The sequence below is a fragment of the Protomyctophum parallelum genome (genome assembly GCF_964188405.1).
Source record: "Protomyctophum parallelum genome assembly, chromosome: 7".
NCBI classification, from domain to species: domain Eukaryota; kingdom Metazoa; phylum Chordata; class Actinopteri; order Myctophiformes; family Myctophidae; genus Protomyctophum; species Protomyctophum parallelum.
In genome coordinates, this window is record NC_139705.1 from 16,333,728 (window position 1) to 16,356,701 (window position 22,974).

General features: G+C 48.3%; 1 protein-coding gene across 3 annotated transcripts in view; it reads right to left on the reverse strand.

Annotated features, from left to right (window-relative positions):
* lgr6 (leucine-rich repeat containing G protein-coupled receptor 6) overlaps positions 1 to 22,974 on the reverse strand; it is an 86,544-nt gene that overhangs the window by 36,496 nt on the left and 27,074 nt on the right. For 2 of the 3 annotated variants that reach the window (XM_083769380.1, XM_083769378.1), the window contains exons 2-3: positions 14,596 to 14,667; positions 2,671 to 2,742 (exon numbers count right to left, since the gene is read on the reverse strand). In XM_083769380.1, the coding sequence (XP_083625506.1) occupies positions 2,671 to 2,742; positions 14,596 to 14,667 (144 nt within the window). The remainder of the gene's footprint in view (positions 1 to 2,670; positions 2,743 to 14,595; positions 14,668 to 22,974) is intronic. The other variant, XM_083769379.1, reaches the window with a different exon arrangement.

A 22,974-nucleotide genomic window follows, 5' to 3' on the forward strand; every position in this document is an offset into this window, starting at 1 on the left:
TACGTTTGAACTTTGAACATTACGAACAAATTTAGCAAATAACGTGTCGGGGTCCAAGCAATTCCTTCTGAATCTGTGCTATCATGCTAATGCTAGCCTGCTGAGTTCGCTCCGTCTTTTCTGTCAAGCAAGCAGTGACAGGGGAAAGTGCTGCGACACAGGGAGTGGCGGGGCGGAGCAAAGGGAACTTCAAATGAACGCCCCATTGAGCCTCGACACGTTGTTAGCTTGAAGATCTGCTCTTTTTGCGAACGACACCGCCATACTACAGAATATAAATTTAGGTATATAACTGCGACTATAGAACGTGCACTTGCTGTATCAGAGCCTTGTCTTGATCACGATTGAATGGTCAAATTATGTAGTCGCACCGGTGCTACAAATTTAAATTTACAACTCGCACGGTGCTATTTTTAGTCGCATATGTGAGTACCTAGTCGCACTGTCGAGCCCTGCTTTCAATTAGGAAAGGTTTCACGTTGGGGTCAGGGGTCAGGATTAGGCCTTTAGAGGGTAGGTTTAGGGTCAGAAATTATGCCCGATTTATACTGTCCATCGGTGTCGCACACCGGAAAAAGCCGATCTACAAGGTAGGGCTGACCTTCGATCGCGTTTTTGATGATCGACGCTTCGATAAAAATTTGTTTCGATCGTCGACGCTTCAAAACCCAACGGGGGGGGGGGGGGGGGGGGTGCGTCCGATGCGAGGCGAGCAGTGACAACGATATAGTGGAGAGAAAGGCATGCTTGGATTGGTGTAATTTATTTTAAATGATAAGCAACAACTGTTGCAGCCTTCATGAAAGCAGTGACGCACAAATAATTAGGCTTAATGGGGTAGAAAAGTGTGGATGACCGCGGCGCAAATTAGCGCGCCTGGAAGTCCCTCGGAGCCCAGGAGGTCGGGCCTTTTCCCCCGTCCCATGCGTGAAATTTTCGCCGCAGATACGCCAAATTCTTGTCACATAGTTGACACACCACTTGTTCTTTGTTCTCCTTGCATATTCTAAAATGCAACCACACTTTAGATTTCTTTTGTGGCGGCAGGCTGCTGTGTGTTGAGACTTCCTTGTTGTTACCACGAGTGAGGGGGAGAGGGGAGGAGGCGTTGCGGTGCTGCGAGGCGCGAGCATGGCTCTCGGACCAAATGGGGCCGTCTCGCGCACACACGTGCGTGCGTGTGTGCGTGCGTGCGCGCACGTCATACCCAGTGGTAACGGCAAACAGGGTCAGTGTGATGCATTTCTGTTTGACACAAGGGAGGAAGGACAGCGATAGTTCAGCCACTCTCAGGTCACAGAGACTGTGTGCACTGCACGTGCGTACAGCGTCTATTTGTGTGTGTGTGTGTGTGCGTGCACACACGTATGTGCCTGTATAATCTATACGTGAATACGTGTGTCCTTTTTGTCCCAGTAATGACATAATACGGTCCAGGACTGGTTCCCTCATTCCGTCTTGAAGCCCTTGGAGGGTTTCACAACACAAGGTGAAAGAAGATCATGTCAAAACGTCCTGGTAATCCCCCAGATTTGCTCAAATTGCAAACCTCAAGTCTCTAGCTAAGTTTGTGTGCTATGGCACGGCTTCTTAGGATTCCTCTCGAGCCAGAGGAACCAGATTGAGAAATCTAAACATCGTGCCTCCTTCTAACACCCAAAGCTCATGAAATTGTATTCTCGGATACTGCATGTCATGCACTGCACCACACACAGCAGTCTGATACTGCATGCCATGCATCCAGCAGTCTGATACTGCATGCCATGCACTGCACCACACACAGCAGTCTGATTCTGCATGCCATGCACCACCCCACACACAGCAGTCTGATACTGCATGCCATGCACCACCCCACACACAGCAGTCTGATACTGCATGCCATGCACCACCCCACACACAGCAGTCTGATACTGCATGCCATGCACTGCACCACACACAGCAGTCCAGAACGATGTGTTGTGTTGCCCTGCACGATCGTTCAGAACGTCCCGTTCCCTCATTAGAGGCCCAGCCTATATCGTTAAGGCAAACCTACTGTGATTTGTTTTTTTTTGTGGTTATACGTTTCCACTGTTTCCACACGGTCGGTGACTGCAGCGAGCAGAGCAGAGCAGCAGGGCTGCATGGTGGCAGTGGATTGTAAAGCCAGAGGCAGACTACGTTAAAAATGTTAAAATGGGGTGTTAAGAGGGGCAGCTTGGAATGGCTGTTTGAGTGAAATTTCTGTCACTTGTTCTAATCTCTGTGGGTGGTGGACTGGTGTGTGGCTGGGAGGTCCCTGAATTACACCTGTGTGCGTGCGTGTGTGTGTGTGTGTGTGTGTGTGTGTGTGTGTGTGTGTGTGTGTGTGTGTGTGTGTGTGTGTCTGTGTGTGTGTGTGTGTGTGTGTGTGTGTGTGTGCGTGCGTGTGCGTGCGTGTGTGTGTGCGCGCACCTTAAATAGGGCTTATTTGGAAGCATAGGAACTGCACGCAGGGCAGGTCTCCCCCAGCTCATAAACTTTAACTGCAGTTAATGATGCGTGGCCTGTGTGTTTTATTCAAGGCAGACACAACCCACCCCCCCCCCCCCACCCCCCCTATACGGATGGAGTGGAACAACCCACCAGGGATGGGGTTTGAACCATAGCAGGACTAGGGCGGTGGGGGGGGTCGGGGGGAAGGTTACTTACAGAACTTTGAGGTTGTGGAGACCCTGGAGAGCATGGCCCGAGATATATCTCAGCTGGTTCCCTGAGATACGCCTGAGAGGGAGAGGGAGGGGGGGGAGAGAGAGAGAGGAGAGAACAAAAGGACATAAATGAAATGAAATTCAAGCATGAGCGCACAAATAAAATCATAAGTCTCATAAGAGAACTTTGTCCTTTTGCTTGGATCTCAGAGTCTGTATGACTTCATCCTTTTTTTTGGTTTTCTTTTGCTGCGCATGCATCAGGGGTTTGCATTAGGCCAGTATGCAAATAACAATATTCTATTCCTCTCTGTAATGTGGTCGTGAATTGTTGGCCTAGAAAGCTCTCTCACTCCCTCCTCTCTCTCTCTCTCTCTCTCTCTCTCTCTCTCTCTTGCGCGCGCTCGCTCTCTCTCTCTCTCTCGCTCTCGCTCTCTCTCTCTGAAACTCTACCCGAGTCACACGATTCAAGCTCTGATGAGTGAGTAAAGAGTGAATTGATTAAGAATGAGATTAGGTCAACAAGTGCAGTGCAATGTGTGTGTCTGTGTGTGTGTGTGTGCCTGTGCACTGCACACTCTGTTTTTATTTAGATATCTATCCACATGTGTATGCGGGCAGCAGCATGTGGACAACGTGCCTGCGTGCGTCTGTGTGTGTGCGCCTACAATGTGTGTGTGTGTGTGTGTGTGTGTGTGCGCGCGCCTGCGCGTGCTATTTGCCCTGTCCTTGAGGCAAATTGGGCCGGTTCGGGGGCCTCGAGCAGAAGAACGAGGGAGAGGAGAGAGAAAACCACACACATTTAACACACACCAGCAATCCAATCAGTTTGTTTATCAAACACGGCACCTAATGGTCATTTTGTGTGTGTGTGTATAAGACGTCCAAATAAATAACGTTCAGTCCAAACGGAGCAAACTCCCAAGGTCACAAGCTGGAAGCGCACTTAAAACACAGATTGGGTCTTCACAGCTCAGGACCACCCACTTCTGTTAAACACACGCACATACCGACACACACAGGCACACACATACCAACACACACACACACACACACATGCACGCGCACACACACACGCACACCCACCTCCATGCACATGCACCCACTCTCTCACAGTGCACACCTATACACACCATGAAAATCAGCTCATTCATACGCCTGCATAGCAGTGGATTCCAGGCAGGGACTCAGAGTGCCCAGAGTGCGTGCCCAAAAGGTCAATTGTGATCTACCAGTAGATCACAAAGGCTGTGCAGCTAGACCACATGACATGTCCATAAAAATATATGTATCATTTAAATTTAAAATTTATATATTTTGTATCTGCCACTTGAATTAAGGTGACTTGATTCATTTATATAAAAACTGACCTGTCAGCTATAAAACCCAATAACTCATAATGCAATACTTTGCGTTCAAGTGTTGTGCACAAACATCACCCCCACCCCTCTATTTCCCATTCCAACGACATTTGTCTTATATGTAACGCCAGCGCCACTATTGTCAGCAATCAATCGTTCTTTTGGTTGGTAGATCTTGTTGGTCATTTTGAAAGGACAGTTCCTGATCATTCTAAAATGGACTTTATACAAGTCTGTAACTCTGACAGAAGACAGGTCCATTTGGTTCCATTTGTACACTGTCAGAGTGAGGGAAGACCATGAAATGTAAAAGTTTGAAAACCGTTGCTGTGTATTATAGCACACATGGTCTTCTACAGCCCTGGTTTACACTTTACACTATAGCTGCATGCCGGTGTCAGTCAGTCACGCACCGGAAATAGCAGATCTACAAGCTCTACGGTGCACGACACCCGCCACACGCCTAAGTATAACTCAGTGGTCGGAAAGTAACTAACAATACTTTTTCTTCTACTCCATCTCGGCAGATATTGTACTTTTACTCCACTACATTCATTTGAAAACTTTAGTTACTAGTTAGTTACTTTGTAGATTTGTATACACTTGAAATGGGACATTCTGCACAATGAGTACGTTTACTTTTGGTACTTTTGATGCCAATACTACTTTTGATTAAAAACAGTGTGGGTACTTTTTCCACCACTGCGGGCATAACTGTGGATTCCAGGTGACACGTGTCTGGCGCGTCCTGTACACCAGCTAGCGCGTTGGTTCAGCAGCCATAGCCTCATGCTGAGCTGCTAGCTGACATCAGTGCCAGGCTGCCAGCACTCTAACAGCATATCTTTATATAAAAGAAGGGCCTTCTGGGCCCTGCCAACCCGCTATCACCCAGATGGCCAAGAGGACTGCGGGCTCCCAGCGGGGCTGCCGCTGACATCTGATACTCATGTCAACATGTCTCACTCTGACATCTGATACTCATGTCAACATGTCTCACTCTGACATCTGATACTCATGTCAACATGTCTCACTCTGACATCTGATACTCATGTCAACATGTCTCACTCTGACATCTGATACTCATGTCAACATGTCTCACTCTGACATCTGATACTCATGTCAACATGTCTCACTCTTATTACTGTGTGCGGTTGGTGGAGCACTCAACCCTCAACCGGCCGCGCCTGCCAAATCTCACACTACGACACAGCCCCGCTTTTAGAAGTCTTCTGGAGCCTGTGTCTATATCTCGCAACAAACTCTCATATAGAAACACACGCACGCACGCACGCACACACGCACACATAGGCCTACACACATGTAGAGGGGAATATAAACTGATTTGGTCACCGTCCAAGCCATTGTGAGGCCATTTAGTCATGGTTCTCAAACCACAGTCACAACGCAGTCAAACAGACGTTGACGGCACACACCACATGATGTCTCAATATAGATTTCAAAGGAGATGGAAGACACAGATGACTCAGACATCGCTCCGTATTGACTGCCGTATACTTTGGCCCCACAAATCCCCCCGTATTCTTTTTTTAAATAACGAGAGCTTAAAGGATCTGGTGTTTTTTGCGGGATCTGAGTATGCGATAAGGCCTTAAACTATTACAAAGATGCCTACCGACCGACTTTCACTCATAAGCAGGCCCGCATAAAGCCCATTTTGTTGCCCCTCCGAGGACGATACGGCTGCTACTTCAATACCAATTCAGTTTCCGCTATTGCGCAAGCTAGACACCGGGGACCGTTTCAAAAGCTACTTTTCCAGAGGTAACAGTTTCAATAGGCCTTGCTGAGGTCCTGACACCAGTAAAACAGATCTAAGCCTCCTTTCTGCAAAGACCCTCAAGTGCCTTCTTTAAAAAAATAAAATCTAATCCAGTGATTAGTTGCAGATGCACGGAAAATAGATACAGGTATAGCGCTAAAGAAAAAATAAATGCCTTTTTGTGCGGGGGGAGTAGAATTAAGGGCCAATAATTTAGAGAGTTTCAGAAAACAAAGTGTGTAGTTAAGGGCCAACGAATGCTAGGATCTGCATATCCCTCTGCCAGACCAGCCTTTCTCTATTAGTTGCACCGTTGGAGCCAAAACGGCATCAGAGCAGAATCATGTATCTTGCGGGCTTTGTTTGTCAAAAGGATAATTATGTCGAGAAGCGAAGATGGAGGAGCGGCGTTGAGGAGGGAAAACTACAAACTAAAAAGGAGGAAGGAAAGAAAAGGTTCAGACAGTCCTTGATAGGCATCGGTAGAACACCAAACGGTTGCCACTGACCCAATATTTCCATGATATCAGTGTATGTGTGCGTGTGTGCGTGTGTGTGTGTGTATGCATGTGTGTGTGTGTGTGTGTGTGTGTGTGTGTGTGTGTGTACATACTGTATGAGTGAGTGTTCCGTGCTCTCCAAAGTCCAGAGTCTTTTCCACATCAATCTCATTCCCGTGAACGGCGCCTCGCTCTTGACAAGTCAGCGGCTCCGAAAAAAACACTTCCTAAATTGACTTGGGAGGGACGGTTTTAGAAAATCGCCCGTTGGGATCTCGCGGGTCTAAATATAAAAAAATGACAAACTCCTGACATAACTCGGGCTCTATTGAGTTGACCCACGGGTTAAATAACAGAAGGGACACTTTAAAAGCGAGCGGAAGCGGGGGGAGAGAGGAGCCGGATAGACGATGGACGGACGTACGTACGGGTGTGGTGTGTTGGTGTCGGTAACGGAGGTGAGGCCACCTCGGCCTCTCTCCGTGGAGAGAATGAGGGCCTTTTAGTGAAGCATGTCAGCGGGGCTGATTACTCCATGTATCACCATGTCCCATTGCCCTGAACCAATAAACAAAGAGGCGAGGCGAGCGAGGGAAGGGAGGCTAGAAGAACGCCACGTTTGTGCATGATGGGCTGATGGGATAGCATCTCAGGTGGAGAGATACTGGCTTATGGTGGTGGTGGTGGTGGTGCCAGGTTCTATCCCAGAGAGAAACGAGCAACCATGAGGTCTATGAAAACGAGCCCAAAAGAAGAAAGTCCTTTATTCGCCCTTTACTTTTAAACATGTACATAGGTATAGGCTTTTTGAAAATACAAATCTTGTCCCTGGCATAAACTGTTTTCAGATGGCAGACAAATAAATATTAAGTTGGGGGTCCTTGACTTGAAAATGTAACACTGGTTTAAACAACATTATAGGAAATGAGCCCCATCCTCCCAACTCGTAATTACAAAATACAAGAAACAGAAAAATCCCAGCCCAAAGTGGCTTGTAATAAGCGGACATGGCAACAACGGCAGTAGGAGGGCCGGGCCAGTCCATGATGTCTGTTGGTCTTTTCTAGTGCTGATTAGAGCCATGATGAAAGACTGGAAGATACAGGCCTCTTATCAGACAAAAAGAGGGGATTGTGTGTGTGTGTGTGTGTGTGTGTGTGTGTGTGTGTGTGTGTGTGTGTGTGTGTGTGTGTGTGTGTGTGTGTGTGTGTGTGTGTGTGTGTGTGTGTGTGTGTGTGCGTGTGCGTGTAGTGCGTGCGCGAGAAATAAGAAAAGGCGAGTTTCACATTTCACAATTATAATTGTGGTTTCTGTCTCCCCCTTTTTTACATGCACTTCTGGTGTATGTGTTTGTGAGTGTCTTTGTATTTTGTATCTGTGTCCAAGCATGTGCATGTGTGCGTTTGCATTCGTGTGTGTGTGCGTGCGCGTGCATGCGCAACCTCTGTCACCCTCAGTCCATCAATAGAAATGCTAACCCACTAGTCCCCCTCAGAGGTCATTCGCAAAGGTCAACTACTTAACCTGGTGTTAACCTCCGAAATTACTGGAGTAATATATAGACATCCTCAAAGGTGTGTGTGTGTAAGAGAGAGAGAGGTGGAGAGGGAGAGAGAGGGGTGTGCGTGTGTATGTATGTGCGGGGGGGGGGGGGGGGGGGGGGGGGTGGGTGTAAGAGATGCTCACATACAGATGCAGAGAGGAAATGAAATGCTGGCAGCGCGCAGTTTAGAAGAGCATCATTCCTTAATGGGTCCAGACGGTTCCAGCTGTGCTGTGCACCTGGCCTATTATACCAGGAAGGACATGCGGCCAATAATGTTGACCGGCTAAACCCTCCTCACGTGTTACGTCATTCTGGCCTGTTGGCCCCTGTCCGTATCGTATCGCCAGACAAATCTTATCGCAGAGAGGAGAGGAGTGTGGGGTTATAGCGCCGCTGGCTTCAGGCCGTTCACCTCTGTGTGTGTGTGTGTGTGTGTGTGTGTGTGTTTGTCCATCCAATCCTATACCCCCGTCCTTAACCCCCCCCCCCCCCCCCCGGCTTATTCTGTGTGTCAGAGAGTGCCAGATGGATTTCTCTTATCTCAGCTTGCGTTATTCCAGACGTTGGAGGATATTGTTGGACGATAAGGCACCCCCCACCCCCCCCCCCCCCCCCCCCCTGTTTTGTTCACCCCAGAGAACTTGACCCCCTTCGGCCCGTTGCACTTTACGTAAGCCGGAGTTAAGCCCCCCAGCTGACGCGCATCAAAAGGAGGGCTGGGTCGATAGATGCAGCGCAGATAGATATATAAACCTTTTGGAAGATGGAGTGAGACGTCTTGCCTCCTCCTCCTCGCGGGTCACGTTTGAAGGTCTCTGAACTGCGACTCTCTCTCTGTGTTTATGGGCTGAGTGATGGCTGTGTGGATAATGACCGGACAGATAACCTTCCGGGATGGATGGATGTTGCGAGGAGCGGTGAGGGAGATAGTGCCCAGAGGGACGGGCAGTACTGCTGGAAGAAGTACTCACACTTGTTGAGGGGCGCTAGCCCCTCCTTTGCCCAGATTAGTGTGTTTGTGTGAACACAAACATTGGCTGATGATTGGCTGATCACCCCATAGCGATGACTTGATTGGCTGAGCAAAGTGCATAAGATAAAAGATAGTCTTCTGAGATAGCACTGAAGATAAAAGTGATTACGCCAAAAGTGATTGGCCGGAAAGGCATTTGTGATGATTTGATTGGTTGAGCACCGAATGTGATGTAAGATGATAAGAAGAGCTCAGGAAAAAAAAGTCTGGGTCTGAGTCCACTTCAATTCGGCATAGAGTAGCGCAAACATTGCTCACTCTCTGCTGATTTCTGATCGTCTGCACCTTTGTAAAATTGACATACACACGCACACATGTACACACACACGCTCCTCTCTCTCTCTGTCGCTCTAAGTAATTAGTCTCATGTCGTGCAGCTGCGCATAGTTTCTCCCGCCGGATCCTGCCGGGAACTGCCTATGCCATAAAAAGCATAGGTGAGTTCCAGGCTAGGGCTGAAGTGGTTAATGTTTGTTTTGTAATAATTATAAAATAAAATATACTAGTAACTTTTTCTAATAATTATAAAAGTACAATATTTGTATATAAGTATATAATAAAAGAACAGAAAATTGGAAATACTCAAGTAAAGTAAAAAAAAAAAAGATCCTCAAAAGTGCACAACACTGCGCCAGAGGGGGGGACAGACAGACAGACAGACAGACAGACAGACAGACGTCGTTTTGAAACGTGAGCTCCGGAGGTACTACGGGGAGAACACACGGACACTTTGATATTGATGATACGGTGGAAAAGCACTGCCGCCTTATAGCTTGTAAAACCCTGTTTTTGCAGAAGGGCCGGGTGATAGGGTGTCAAACAACCACGCCCTTTGGCGTTTCGCTATAGTTCCGAGCCATAAGACTCTAGCGGTAATAGACAGTGTGTGTACCGTACGGGACATCTTTGATATCGTGAGAGTCTTTGATATCTCAGATGAGATAAGTAGTGAGGCAGAAACAGGCTCTCTGTACAGTATGTATACCTGAAGCACCGGGCACTGCATTACTGCCCCCTCTCATTAATCAACAGACACCTTGTCTACCTCACTCGCCCCCTTCCTTTGCACCCCCCATTTCTCCTCCCCTCTCGCTTTCAGCGCTCCTCTGAACACTATGTCTCCCCACTGTCTGTCTGTCTCCCCACTGTCTGTCTCCCCACTGTCTGTCTGTCTGTCCGTCTGACTGACTGTCTGTCTGTCTGTCTGACTGACTGTCTGTCTGTCTGTCTGACTGACTGTCTGTCTGTCTGTCTGTCTGTCTGACTGACTGACTGTCTGTCTGTATGTCTGTCTGTCTGACTGACTGTCTGTCTGTCTGTCTGTCTGACTGACTGTCTAACTGACTGACAGTGGCTGGCTCGCCGGAGTTTTGTGCTGTATTTGTGTTTTAGAGTCGGCCGCCCGGCTGATCAAAGCAGTAAATGGAGACTTAATGAGAGGGATCAGAGATCAATGCGATAGAGAGAGAGAGATAGAGAGAGAGAGAGACAGACAGAGAGAGAGAGAGAGAGAGAGAGAGAGAGTGGTTGTAATGTAGAGAGGAAACGGAGAGAGCTGGAGGGAGGGAGGGGTGAAGAACACTTATACGTCCTTATTATCAATTATTAGTTATAATGCCGTAGCGTTGCATATCAAAGGTTGGGGGAGTTTAGCCTGCTGAGAGTTGGTACTGTATACCTGCCTTTAAGAGTTAATTCATTCAATTCGCCACCGTTTGAAGTTCAAAGGCATTAACCGCTCTCTGCACGCTGAAGTTGTGCAATCTGAGGCTTAAGAGGGAGATGAGAGATAGCATGACGACTAAAGCACGCTGCACGTCTCAAACTCCTTCATGCCCAAGGACCTCCAAATTGACATTTTCAATATATTTTAAAAATACATTTAAAAATGCAGATGTACAAGCTGTGAGCGTGTAGATCTGCTATTTTTGAATTGACAACATATTAAATGGATACAAATAATTGTGATGCTGTATTAACACATTTTACTGGGGCAATGAAATCCTTAGAATCAATTGAACCGTGTTGTTACTTTTGGGTCAGCTTGTAAATGTATGTATGAAGTAACCGGGTGATGAGCGAGATAATAACGGGGTCATTATTGTGAAATAAACCCCTGCAGGGTGATTAAAGACCCCTCCGCTTCCATTATCCCTTGCGTAAACTGGGGCGAGTTTAGTGTATATTTACTGTGCAGAATACGACACTCAATAAAAGCGTTCTCTGCACATTGTTGGTTACGTGAACGTGCTGCTCCGTCTCATGCGTGAAATAAGAAATCCTTGGAATCATAGTGACGACTGCAGTGATTGCGACACCCCGGATGCTATTCTTGGTGCGTATACGAGAGTGTGGAAGAGGGAGAAGAAATGGACAAGAAGCGATCAAAGGAAGTGAGTCTCACTTGGCGTAGCCTGGAGAAACGGGGTGGAGAGAATTGAGAGGGAAGGTGAGTGGAGAGAGAGGCAGACAGGTAGAACCGAACATCAAACACTTTATCACTCTACCAGTTACAACTTGCCCGGCCCCTTTGCTTTTTGTTTCGCTACCAACCAACCAACCAGCACTTGTAGTAGATCCACATCAAACTCTCTCTGTCTCAAACACGCATGTTTGCCTTGTAGAGCCTTTGGTTTATTTTCCTAAAGCTCTATATGCTCTATATTTCTTTAAAGCGATTATGATGCATTTACCATAACCTGCTGGCCTGGCGTGCTCCCACTTCATTCTAAAGCTTCTTGATAAAGCGGGAGATCAGTGCCTTTTATTCCCCCATCTCTCTCCCTGCCTTGGAACATCATTTTGTCCTCTCAGCGTGTCTCCAGAAACGATCAGCAGGCCATAAAATTGTACAGCTTTATAGCAGGGAACATCCTCCTTGGACGAGTTACAAAGAAATAGAACCTGTCCATAAAGATGTTGGACGCCGGGGAGATACAGAAAGACGGAGATCGCTGCATGGGGCTATAAAGTTCTACATGCAGGGGTGCTGGAGCCAGACTATAGAGTGGACTGTCTCTGGTTGATCACAAAAAAACAAGCCTGTTCCAAGTCACACCTCCCTGCATATGATATACACTTTCTTTGGTCTTGTCTTTGTGTCCGCAATAAAACATTCAGCATTGGCAGCTACGAGTCATATGGTGAAAGTAGCCGATCTACAAGCCCGCAACACGTCACTTTGCGGTGCGCTGTGAGCTTGTAGATCTGCTTTTTTGTGTCGCACTACACCTGGCATACGATGACTATGAATTAAGCTAGCTGCTTCCGAGAATAATTTTTAACAAGCGTTTAACCACTTGAACCACAATGACAGAAATCAGAATATACACTAGCTCTGTATCGTTTACGATAGTCAGTCACTCATATTTGACACTCCGTTTCTGGTGAAAATGGTCAGTTGATGCTTCATCATCATGGCAGCCTCGTAAAACGAGGATCCGTTCTCCTCCTCAGCCATTCAATTCTTCTCCTTCTGGACTAGCTGACCTATAGCTGGACTCTCCGTCTGTGTGCCTGCTGGTGACTGTGGATTCCAAGGTGTGAGTGGAAGAGCCGGGGGGCCGTCTGGGCACGGAGGTGTTGGAGGTGGGCGGGGCTGGCGCTTCTTCTCTGCTGCCTGTGCTCGGTCTCTGAGCACCAATAACAAGTCTATGAGAATTCAGAATGGTGAGAAATAAAACGCGACCCAGATAGCATGTGTAAGTTAAGTCAGACTTCGGTGGTCTAAGGCCAAATCTAGTCTGAATCAGATCTGTGCCACAATAAGTCTAAACGCAAACAAGTCACATTAATCCGATTTAGATCAGGTTGTTGCATTCAGACTGAGACAGATCTCCTGAAATCAGATTTGAAACCACCTCTGAATGTGACTCAAGTCACATTTGTAAAAATCAGATTCCATGTGACCTGTCTGCATTTTAACATATTTAAACAAATCTGATTTCAATGTGACACAGATGTGATTCAGGCTAGATTTGGCTGCAAAATGGGGCCTAATTGTCCCAAGTCAAAGATTAATTTCAAAGAGTAATTTAATGATTCTTCATGAGTCGTGACTCGTGGCGATGGAGACAGACAGACAGACAGACAGACAGAGTCGTGGCACCGGCCGCTCTTTGACTCTGAGGTCAGCTCCAGTGTGACTACAGTGACTCAGAGTCAACCAACGTGGTGTTATCCAGCCCCGGATTCCACTTTCATCCAACATTAGCTCATGCCTCACAGGCTGCAGCTGTGAGCATTAGCAAGAGAAACAAGGGCTGATCAAACGCACCAGCGTACGTAGGAGTTGGGCAGGCACACACTCTCACAAATATGCGAGCGCACACACACACACACACACGCACACACACACACACACGCACGCACCTTATGGCCGACTGCCTGACTTTGGTAGTAAATGAAGAGGTGCTGGCTGACATATACACATGTGACATGCGTACATACACGTCCAACAACAGTCAAGTCTCACGCATGCACGCACATACACAAATGCACACGCATCGTGCTCAGGGGAGTGTCTATGCATGGGGGCAGGCTCGGAGGCTCCTGGCTTTATTTCTCCAAACCCTGCAGACTTCTCTCTCTGGTGAGTGTCCAATCCATAAAAGATCAGGTCGGGTCAGCCGTGGTGATGAACAGCTATAGCATGATGTATTAGATAAGCTGTAACTCCACTATAAGTTATGGAGCTGCAGTTTATCCCTGCAGGTTTTTGACGTTTTCGTTTGATGCATCTGTGCTCTGAGAAGCATCAGAGGGCCCCCCGGCCCCCTTATTGCTCAAAAACAAGCGTCGTATCAATCTTTTGCCTTCCCTGACGTTCCCCAGCCCTGTCCTCAGGTTCTCCTATGTTAGCATGTGCGTATTTGTGTTGGCTTGCGGGGCCGCGTGTGTGTGTGTGTGTGTGTGTGTGTGTGTGTGTGTGTGTGTGTGTGTGTGTTGCGTGGCTCCTGCAGAGCTGTCCAGTTTGAAACAGTGTCCAGGGGGGAGGCACAGAGCTCCGTCGGACCGGCGGCGGTGTTGGATTCTGAGCAGAGGAACCTGTCCTCTTTAAGCACAGCGAGGACCCTCATATCCACGTCTCTGTGTGAATATCGGGTTCCCGCTCAACGCCCTCCGACTGTAGCGAGAGCCGTCCCTTTTGGGATCGCGGCTCGCACATTGTACTGTTTGCGAGCAGCAGTGGAAAGTAACTAAGTATATTTACTTAAGTATAATGGATTGCATTTTTAATAGCGTACTCAAAGCGCTTTACAATGGTTCATTCATTCATACATTGGGAGGTGAAGCGGCTAACAGTCGTTAAACTACATTCTGCATAATATAGTACTTTTTGGTAGTACTTACCGGTAAATACATTTTGATGCCAACACTTTTGCACTTTTAAGTTTCAAGTTCAATTCCGAACTTGAGTAGGCCTCTTTCTACAGTGTTGATATTTTTACGCAAGGAAAACATTGGAGTACTTTTTCCACCACTTGTTTGCGAGGGCGATTCTCGTGGGAGGAGACAGAGGGAGAGAGACAGAGAGAGACAGAGAGAGATCAGAGTCGGAGCCGAGCCATCAATCCCTGTCACCGAGACCCAACAGATATGTTGCCGGTGCAGAGATTGACTGCCTCTTGTCATGCATGAGAGCGGCTGCCGGTTTGCTGGGCGTTCATAAATTGAGTGCGAGTTGAAAGATTCAATACTCACAGCTCCGATAGCAGGTGCAGCCTGTGGAAGGCTCTGGGCTGGATCTCACTGATGTTGTTCATGCTCAAATCGCTAGAGAGAGAGAGAGAGAGAGAGAGGGTGGGGAGAACATCGGCGTTAGAACAGTGGTTTTCAACCATATCAAGGTCCATTATTTATTCGGCATTTGAGCCGCGGAGATTTAGCCTCTCAGACGTAAAACGTAGACGTATTTTGTTATCGTTGGAGAGGATTTTGTCCACACTTCCATGCTGTATTGATTGATCGGTACCATTAGGAGATCAGAGGGTCATGGTGACCTGATGAAGAACCACAGCGGGATCGTAACGTTGTCAGACAAATAAATTAAGAAGTGTTTTTATTCCTAATATGGCGTGCGGCTTCCATCCATCTGTAAATTGATGTCTCTTTAGCCCAGCACCCACCTGTCCATGTGCGTAAATCTATGTCCTCTCTCACCATTAGGAGAGATAACAGGCAAGCATTGATCAAAATAACAATTCTTCTACATTCTCCAATTGTGTAGACTTATTGTAAATTAATTAATTGCAGATGTTTAACAATAATTTAATGTATACTCTTGTATGTACTGTACACTACACTTACGGGTCCATTTGGTTTCATTTCACGCTCTCAAGAGTTAAATACTGTATCTGTTGGTTAGCAACTCTACGTCATTTAGCTGGGGACCACCGGAACCCCCTCAAGGACCACTGGATGAGAACCACTGCGTTAGATTAAAACATCAGTGTATATCTTTAAAACAAAGAACGTGGAAGTGAAATTACATCTGATTAGAAATCATTTTTTCTCGTGGAGACCAGCAGTCGACACGGACAGGGAGTACGGAACTTATTTTTTCAGGCTAAAGAAGGCTTTTATTTCAGGCTTTTACCGGTAAGAGTCGGAGGAGGCTGTGGTGGAGGGGGGAGGGAGGGAGGGGGAGAGAGAGAGAGAGAGGGAGAGAGGGAGAGAGGGAGAGAGGGGGAGAGAGAGAGAGAGAGAGAGAGAGAGAGAGAGAGAGAGAGAGAGAGAGAATAGAATAGAATTTTCCCCAATGAATCATTGTTGGGCAGCTGTAATTTCCTCCTCTCATCCCACTGACTCCTTCTCTTTTCCAGATGTCTCCCTACCTTCACTCACATCTGACCTACAATCCCCCCCTATCCCTACCCCTCTATCTCTCTCTCTCTCTCTCTCTCTCTGTCTCCCTACCTCTCTCTCTCAGGTTTTCCTCGGGGGACCATCTCCTTTGCTCTTTGTTCGGGCCTATAACATAGACACACTCCATTTCTTTCTGCCTCTCTGGCACACAGTCTGACATGAGAGGGTGTGCGGAGGGCTCGAGTGTTGACACAGCTGGGCTGCGGTCATAGGGAGAGGTGCATGATGCACCACACACACACACACTCACACTCACACACACACACACACACACACACACACACACACATAGGCATGGCATGGACAGATAGACAAACCTACACACATGCACGTGCGCACTCTGTGCCTTTTAACGTTTGTAAAATGTGTCAGCCTCCTCGGCCTTGTAGAAAACATATCTGACCTCGTGGCCTCGGTCATGTAAGGTCAACTCTTTGATAAACAGCATGAAAGCAAGGAGGTGTTACGTCACCCCATCTTTGCTTTCAAAGCCTCCGGGGTCCCCGATTTCATCTTAACGAGCTTAGGTTTTCTGCGTGCACAGGCGCACATGTGTGTGTGTGTGTGTGTGTGTGTGTGTGTGTGTGTGTGTGTGTGTGTGAGAGAGAGAGAGAGAGTGTGAGAGAGTATGTGCAAATGCATCTGTACGTACACGCTATACTCTTCATGTGTATGTCTGTGAGAGTATGAATGCATGCATGAGTATATGTGTTTGTTGTTGTGTGTGTGTGTGTGTGTGTGTGTGTGTGTGTGTGTGTGTGTGTGTGTGTGTGTGTGTGTGTGTGTGTGCGCGTGTGCGTGTGCATGTGTCAATGACACTAAGCATTGCTCATAAAGCCAGACCACCGGGCTAGCGAGTGTAAACTGTGGTCTCAGAAGCCCTTCTCAGTTGGGAGTTTTGACACACTGGCTGTTTGTTTGTCGAGCCAGCCTGGCTGAGCGGAGCAGAGCGGAGGGCTGGGATGGATGGATCTTTCCCCAGACACTTATCCACACTCTTGTCTGACGAGCGCCGCGCTTTGATGATGGGCTAATTTGGAAAAGAAGAAATACTTACATGACAGGACGAAGTTCCTGATTGGACTACAAGGCCCCGTCGTCGAGAAGGAGGAAAACATGTCATGTTATATCTTTGAAACCGAAAGAGTGGCCGTGTCGTTTTAGATCGTGTAGCACTTTTAATTATTATAATATCTGTTTATTTAGGCTAATTATTATTAAAAAATAAAAAAACATCTATAACTCAAATCTTTGCTTCTTGGTCCCTGGAACCAAATAAATTGAGATGTGAGGCCAGTTACATATCATTTTGGGTGACTATAGCAACATAACGTTTTCAGAGAACTTAGTAAGAATGGACCTCATCAGGTGTTGATGGGTTAAGCAGTGTTGTGGAAAGCCAGCTCAGCTCCAGCCGTGCATGCGTGGGGGAGTACACAAGGACATAGAGCAGTTATAGAACGGAGGGGGCTTGTCAATGCTATTATTACACACACACACACAGACAGAGCAACCCTCCATGTTGCCTCCTCCTCGTCATCTTCTTAGCGCGGTGGGAGCCTGTCACCCCTGTCAGCGTATCACAGCGGGAGCCTGTCACCTCTGTCAGCCCTGTCACGGCGAGGAGACGTGCTCTATTAGTGACTCGTTGAGTCTAGGGTTTTTGGGGTTGAGCTGATTGGGAGAGGTAACTTCAGGCCAACGAATCATTGCATGCCCTTAGGATGCATAATCGTTGCTGTCGTCAGGCAGAAACCCCCTCTCCATATTTTAACTTTTATGTGTTTTTTCCCCCCCTTAAATGAACGGCCTATACGTGACACAAATGTAGCAGATCTACAAGCTTGAAGCTGCTATAGGCCTACTTTTGAATCATTTTTTCTCGTGTTGGACCCTTCATTCATTTAGTGTGCCATGCACGGACACAGCTCGGTCCGGTTCAACCCATTTAGACCTGACAGAACATTCACTAAAAACAGCCAAGACAAGACGCTCCACGCGTCCCAAACTCTTCTCCCTTCCGCGTTTCAAAACTATGGAATGAACTTCCCGTTGCAATCAGAACTGCAGACTAACTCCCAATCTTCCACCGTAGTCTGAAAACCCACCTCTTCAGACTCCATATAGCCCATGATAGAACTTGCCGTAGCACTTTGCATATACCTTACAGGCATATGCAAAGGCTCAACTTATGTAAGCTACGAGCTATATCTGCTATTTTTGAATAACCAAAGTATAAAATATGCCTAAGTTGCTATCCCCGTTTTAATGGATTCTGCACGCGCCAGACTTAATTGTTTACAGGGATAGCTGTGTGTGTGTGTGTGTGTGTGTGTGTGTGTGTGTGTGTGTGTGTGTGTGTGTGTGTGTGTGTGTGTGTGTGTGTGTGTGTGTGTGTGTGTGTGTGTGTGTGTGTGTGTGTGTGTGTGTGTGTGTGTGTGTGTGTGTGTGTGTGTACTGTACCTGGACTATACGAGGGGAAAGAAAAATGTGTATTTGGACAGTTACAGAGAGAGAGCTATATTTAAAGTGCTAGAAACACACGAGGCATACATCCACACGCCCAGCAGCTCCAAAGGAACGCGCCCGGCGCCGCCCGCCATGTGGACCCAGACATACCGTAGGTTACTACACACGGTTGGGTCCGTTATCTGGTCCTGATTAGAGCCAACCGTAAACAAGCGTTGTGTGAAGTCCATAACAGCGGCCTGACTCAGGGCAGAGTAAACAACACGCATGCAGCGATGGAGAGAGAGGGAGAGAGAGAGAGAGAGAGAGAGAGAGAGAGAGAGAGAGAGAGAGAGAGAGAGAGAGAGAGAGAGAGAGAGAGAGAGAGAGAGAGAGAGAGAGAGAGAGAGAGAGAGAGAGAGAGAGAGAGAGAGAGAGAGAGAGAGAGAGGAGGAGAGAAAGTGTTTAAAAATAAAGATGCACTATAATGAGTCATGATGGGGAAAGGTTGAATGCGGCTCACTACAGTTTATACACCAATTAGACGCCAAACGCTTCGAGCTCTGCTATTTTTGATACTTTGCGTGTACTGCCTGCATGGCTCAATAGCAAAAGAAATATCAGATCGACTGTCTCTGTAGCGTGAGGCAGCTTGATGTACAAGTACACCCCCTGGACATGATGTACAAGTACACCCCCTGGACATGACGTACAAGTACACCCCCTGGACATGACGTACAAGTACACCCCCTGGACATGATGTACAAGTACACCCCCTGGACATGACGTACAAGTACACCCCCTGGACATGATGTACAAGTACACCCCCTGGACATGATGTACAAGTACACCCCCTGGACATGACGTACAAGTACACCCCCTGGACATGACGTACAAGTACACCCCCTGGACATGACGTACAAGTACACCCCCTGGACATGATGTACAAGTACACCCCCTGGACATGACGTACAAGTACACCCCCTGGACATGACGTACAAGTACACCCCCTGGACATGACGTACAAGTACACCCCCTGGACATGACGTACAAGTACACCCCCTGGACATGATGTACAAGTACACCCCCTGGACATGATGTACAAGTACACCCCCTGGACATGATGTACAAGTACACCCCCTGGACATGATGTACAAGTACACCCCCTGGACATGATGTACAAGTACACCCCCTGGACATGACGCTATAGTATGTCGCAGGAACGTATTACCTCCCAATCCAACCCTTGATGCTGAGGGCCAAGCAGGGAGGCACTGGGGCCCTGATGCTGAGGGCCAAGCAGGGAGGCACTGGGGCCCTGATGCTGAGGGCCAAGCAGGGAGGCACTGGGGCCCTGATGCTGAGGGCCAAGCAGGGAGGCACTGAGGCCTTGATGCTGAGGGCCAAGCAGGGAGGCACTGAGGCCTTGATGCTGAGGGCCAAGCAGGGAGGCACTGAGGCCTTGATGCTGAGGGCCAAGCAGGGAGGCACTGGGGCCCTGATGCTGAGGGCCAAGCAGGGAGGCACTGAGGCCCTGATGCTGAGGGCCAAGCAGGGAGGCACTGGGGCCCTGATGCTGAGGGCCAAGCAGGGAGGCACTGGGGCCCTGATGCTGAGGGCCAAGCAGGGAGGCACTGAGGCCCTGATGCTGAGGGCCAAGCAGGGAGGCACTGAGGCCCTGATGCTGAGTGCTAAGCAGGGAGGCACTGGGGCCCTGATGCTGAGTGCTAAGCAGGGAGGCACTGGGGCCCTGATGCTGAGTGCTAAGCAGGGAGGCACTGGGGCCCTGATGCTGAGTGCTAAGCAGGGAGGCACTGGGGCCCTGATGCTGAGTGCTAAGCAGGGAGGCACGGTCCCTGAGTCCTTGGTATGACCCCCGACCAACCTCCCAGTCTCCGCGCTGACACTCTAACCGCAAGGCCACTGAGCTGAGTGTTATGATGAGCTTGCAGATCTGCTACTTTTGATGCTTTTGTGTGTACTGCTTCCATCTCTGGCTGTGCTTTGCAGCTCCTCCAGGCATGCAGCATGGTGGGTCGGGGAGCACAGCAGAGCTGGTCTGCAGGCCAAGGCCTCTCTCTCTCTCTCTCTCTCTCTCTCTCTCTCTCTCTCTCTCTCTGCTGACAACCTGACGTATCGCTGGAACAGCCCTCTGCGCTTATGGCTTGTTTTTAAAATCAAATAACAGCTGTGGCTTTTTTAAACCATGATAATTATGATTGATGACTACCACATGTGCATTGTGTGTCGGACGGGGCCGGGTTTTTGGTTGGCCATGCAGTGACGTGCAGATATTTTCAGCACAAATAAACGGGCCCGGGAAAAAAAAGAGAAATGAGAAAAGGCGAGTTTCACAATTAGAATTGTGGTTTCTTCCCCCTTTTTAATTTTAGTGTGTGTGTGTGTGTGTGTGTGTGTGTGTGTGTGTGTGTGTGTGTGTGTGTGTGTGTGTGTGTGTGCGTGTGCGTGCGCGTGTGTGAGTGAGATTGTATTTGTGCCTTTGCATTCATATACTGTGTGTGTGTGTGTGTGTGTGTGTGTGTGTGTGTGTGTGTGTGTGGTAAGATATTTGTTCCATTTATGGGTGGCTGTTGTGTGTGTGTGGTTCGGTGCCTGTCCCTCATTTTCACACCCCTATTGTTTTGCAGTGAGGCTGCAGATGTGGCGGCCCACGACCTCACCACATCACACACGGGAACAGGAAGGGGCGTGCGTGTGCACGGCTGCACGCGTGTGTGTGTGTGTGTGTGTGTGTGTGTGTGTGTGTGTGTAAAGCCTCTTTCCAAGTTGGATATTATACCGTAAGCAAACATAGATGAGAGACAGTCAGATACACAGACAGATGCAGACTTGAAATGGGAGATGAATGCGTATTTACAGTTTGTTTGGAATCATGGGATGTACTAATGTTGTATGCTAGTCCCTGCACAACCGTGTGGTAATCATCTTTTTTTCCGTTTCTATTTTTGAGAGGTGTGTGTGTGTGTGTGTGTGTGTGTGTGTGTGTGTGTGTGTGTGTGTGTGTGTGTGTGTGTGTGTGAGTGTGTGTGGAATGACTGTTTGTAGCACGACCCATTGACCCCTGCAGATGATTGGGGTCTCATTCAGGTCACACACTGTCGAGCAGCCGGCCATTCACACTGAGCAGTCAGCTGATTGGGGTCTCATTCATTCGCACACACACACACACACACACACAGCCTGCTACAATTCCTACATATTGACATTGTTGTCAGCCATTGTCCGACGTTGCGTTTGGCACGTTCTCTGACTACTAACCAAAAACCTAACCTCAGCCTGGTACGGCCTTGCCCGGGCGCTCAAACCTAGGCTGGTAATCCAGCCTAGGTTCGAGTCCCGATCCCGACGTCTTAACCCATCTCTCTCCGTTTCCTGTCAACCTCAGTCTTAACCGGCAATGTACGTAAAAATAAAGCAAAGTTGTGGTAGCCTATAGCGCAGTTTCTCAAATTATAATAACTAAAAACAAATGGAAAAACGAAGGGATATTTTTCCGCGTCCCGTACAAATGGGTCCGCAACCCAAACATAGGTACGGCGTCTACCGACCCACTTGTTTGAGAAACAATGATGTGTAGATCATGCTTGTTGTTGTTGGATCGGCTATAATTACCATTGGCCAGACAGAATGGTTATTGCTCAGTCCATCCATCCATCCAGCTCGCACTATCTCGGGCCATCGTGGCGGCATGTGAACGGCCCCAGCCCCCCAGCCCCATGCAGCCAGCCCCCCACCCCAGGGGGGGGGTGGGGGTAGGGACACACACCGGGCCCCTCAGATCTCCCGTGTGCTCGCTGAATGACGGACTAAAGACCTCGGAACAGTCTCAGATCTGTCGCAGGTCTATTAGGGCACTGAGGGACACAGACATGGGGGAACCCGTGTACATCCCTCAGCGAACACACTCAGCCGAACACACTCTTTTATCCCCTCCCTCCCCACATTCTCTGTCTTTCTTTCTTTCTTTCTCCCGTCCTCTCCCTCTCTCTCTCTCTCTCTCTCTCTCTCTCTCTCTCTCTCTCTCTCTCTCTCTCTCTCTCTCTCTCGTCCCGAGGTATATGACAGGGCGGTAATCTCTTCTTCCCCTGGAGAAGAATTATAGAGTTTTGTGTGTGTTCGTGCTTGTCATCCTGTATGTTTATGCACAGTAGCGCGTGCGACCCGTGCGTGTGTGCGTGCGTAGGAAGGCAAAGTGTTCGACACTTGACTCCTTTTTTTAAGGGCTGATATGGTTCCCATGGTGACGTGTGTGTGTGTGTGTGTGTGTGTGTGTGTGCGTGTGTGCGGGGGGTATGTAGAGCAGAGGTACCTTTCCATTCATTAAGCCTGACCTTGAACCATACCCCCCCACCCTCTCTCTCTCTCTCTTTCTATCTCGGTCTTTTCCTTTTTCTTCAATCTGTCTCACTGCTTTTATTTTGTTACTTCCAACCGGAGCGTGGCATTACACAGTGCTGTCGTTACAATATGTGTGATTCATCATCATAATATCCTCCCCGACCGACACCACCGATGTGTACGCTATCACCTTCTGCCATCAAAGGCATGTCTGTGTGTGGGACGGGTGAGGGTGTGAATGTGCCCCTAGCCCCATTGTAGCGAGATTTTCAAAAAGCCGAGAGACGTTTTCGACAAGGGACGGTGATTTAGCACGGCAAAACAAACCAGGCCACATCATATGAATAACACCCCTGTTTATTGTACGGACTCGCAGACACACACACACACACACACACACACACACAC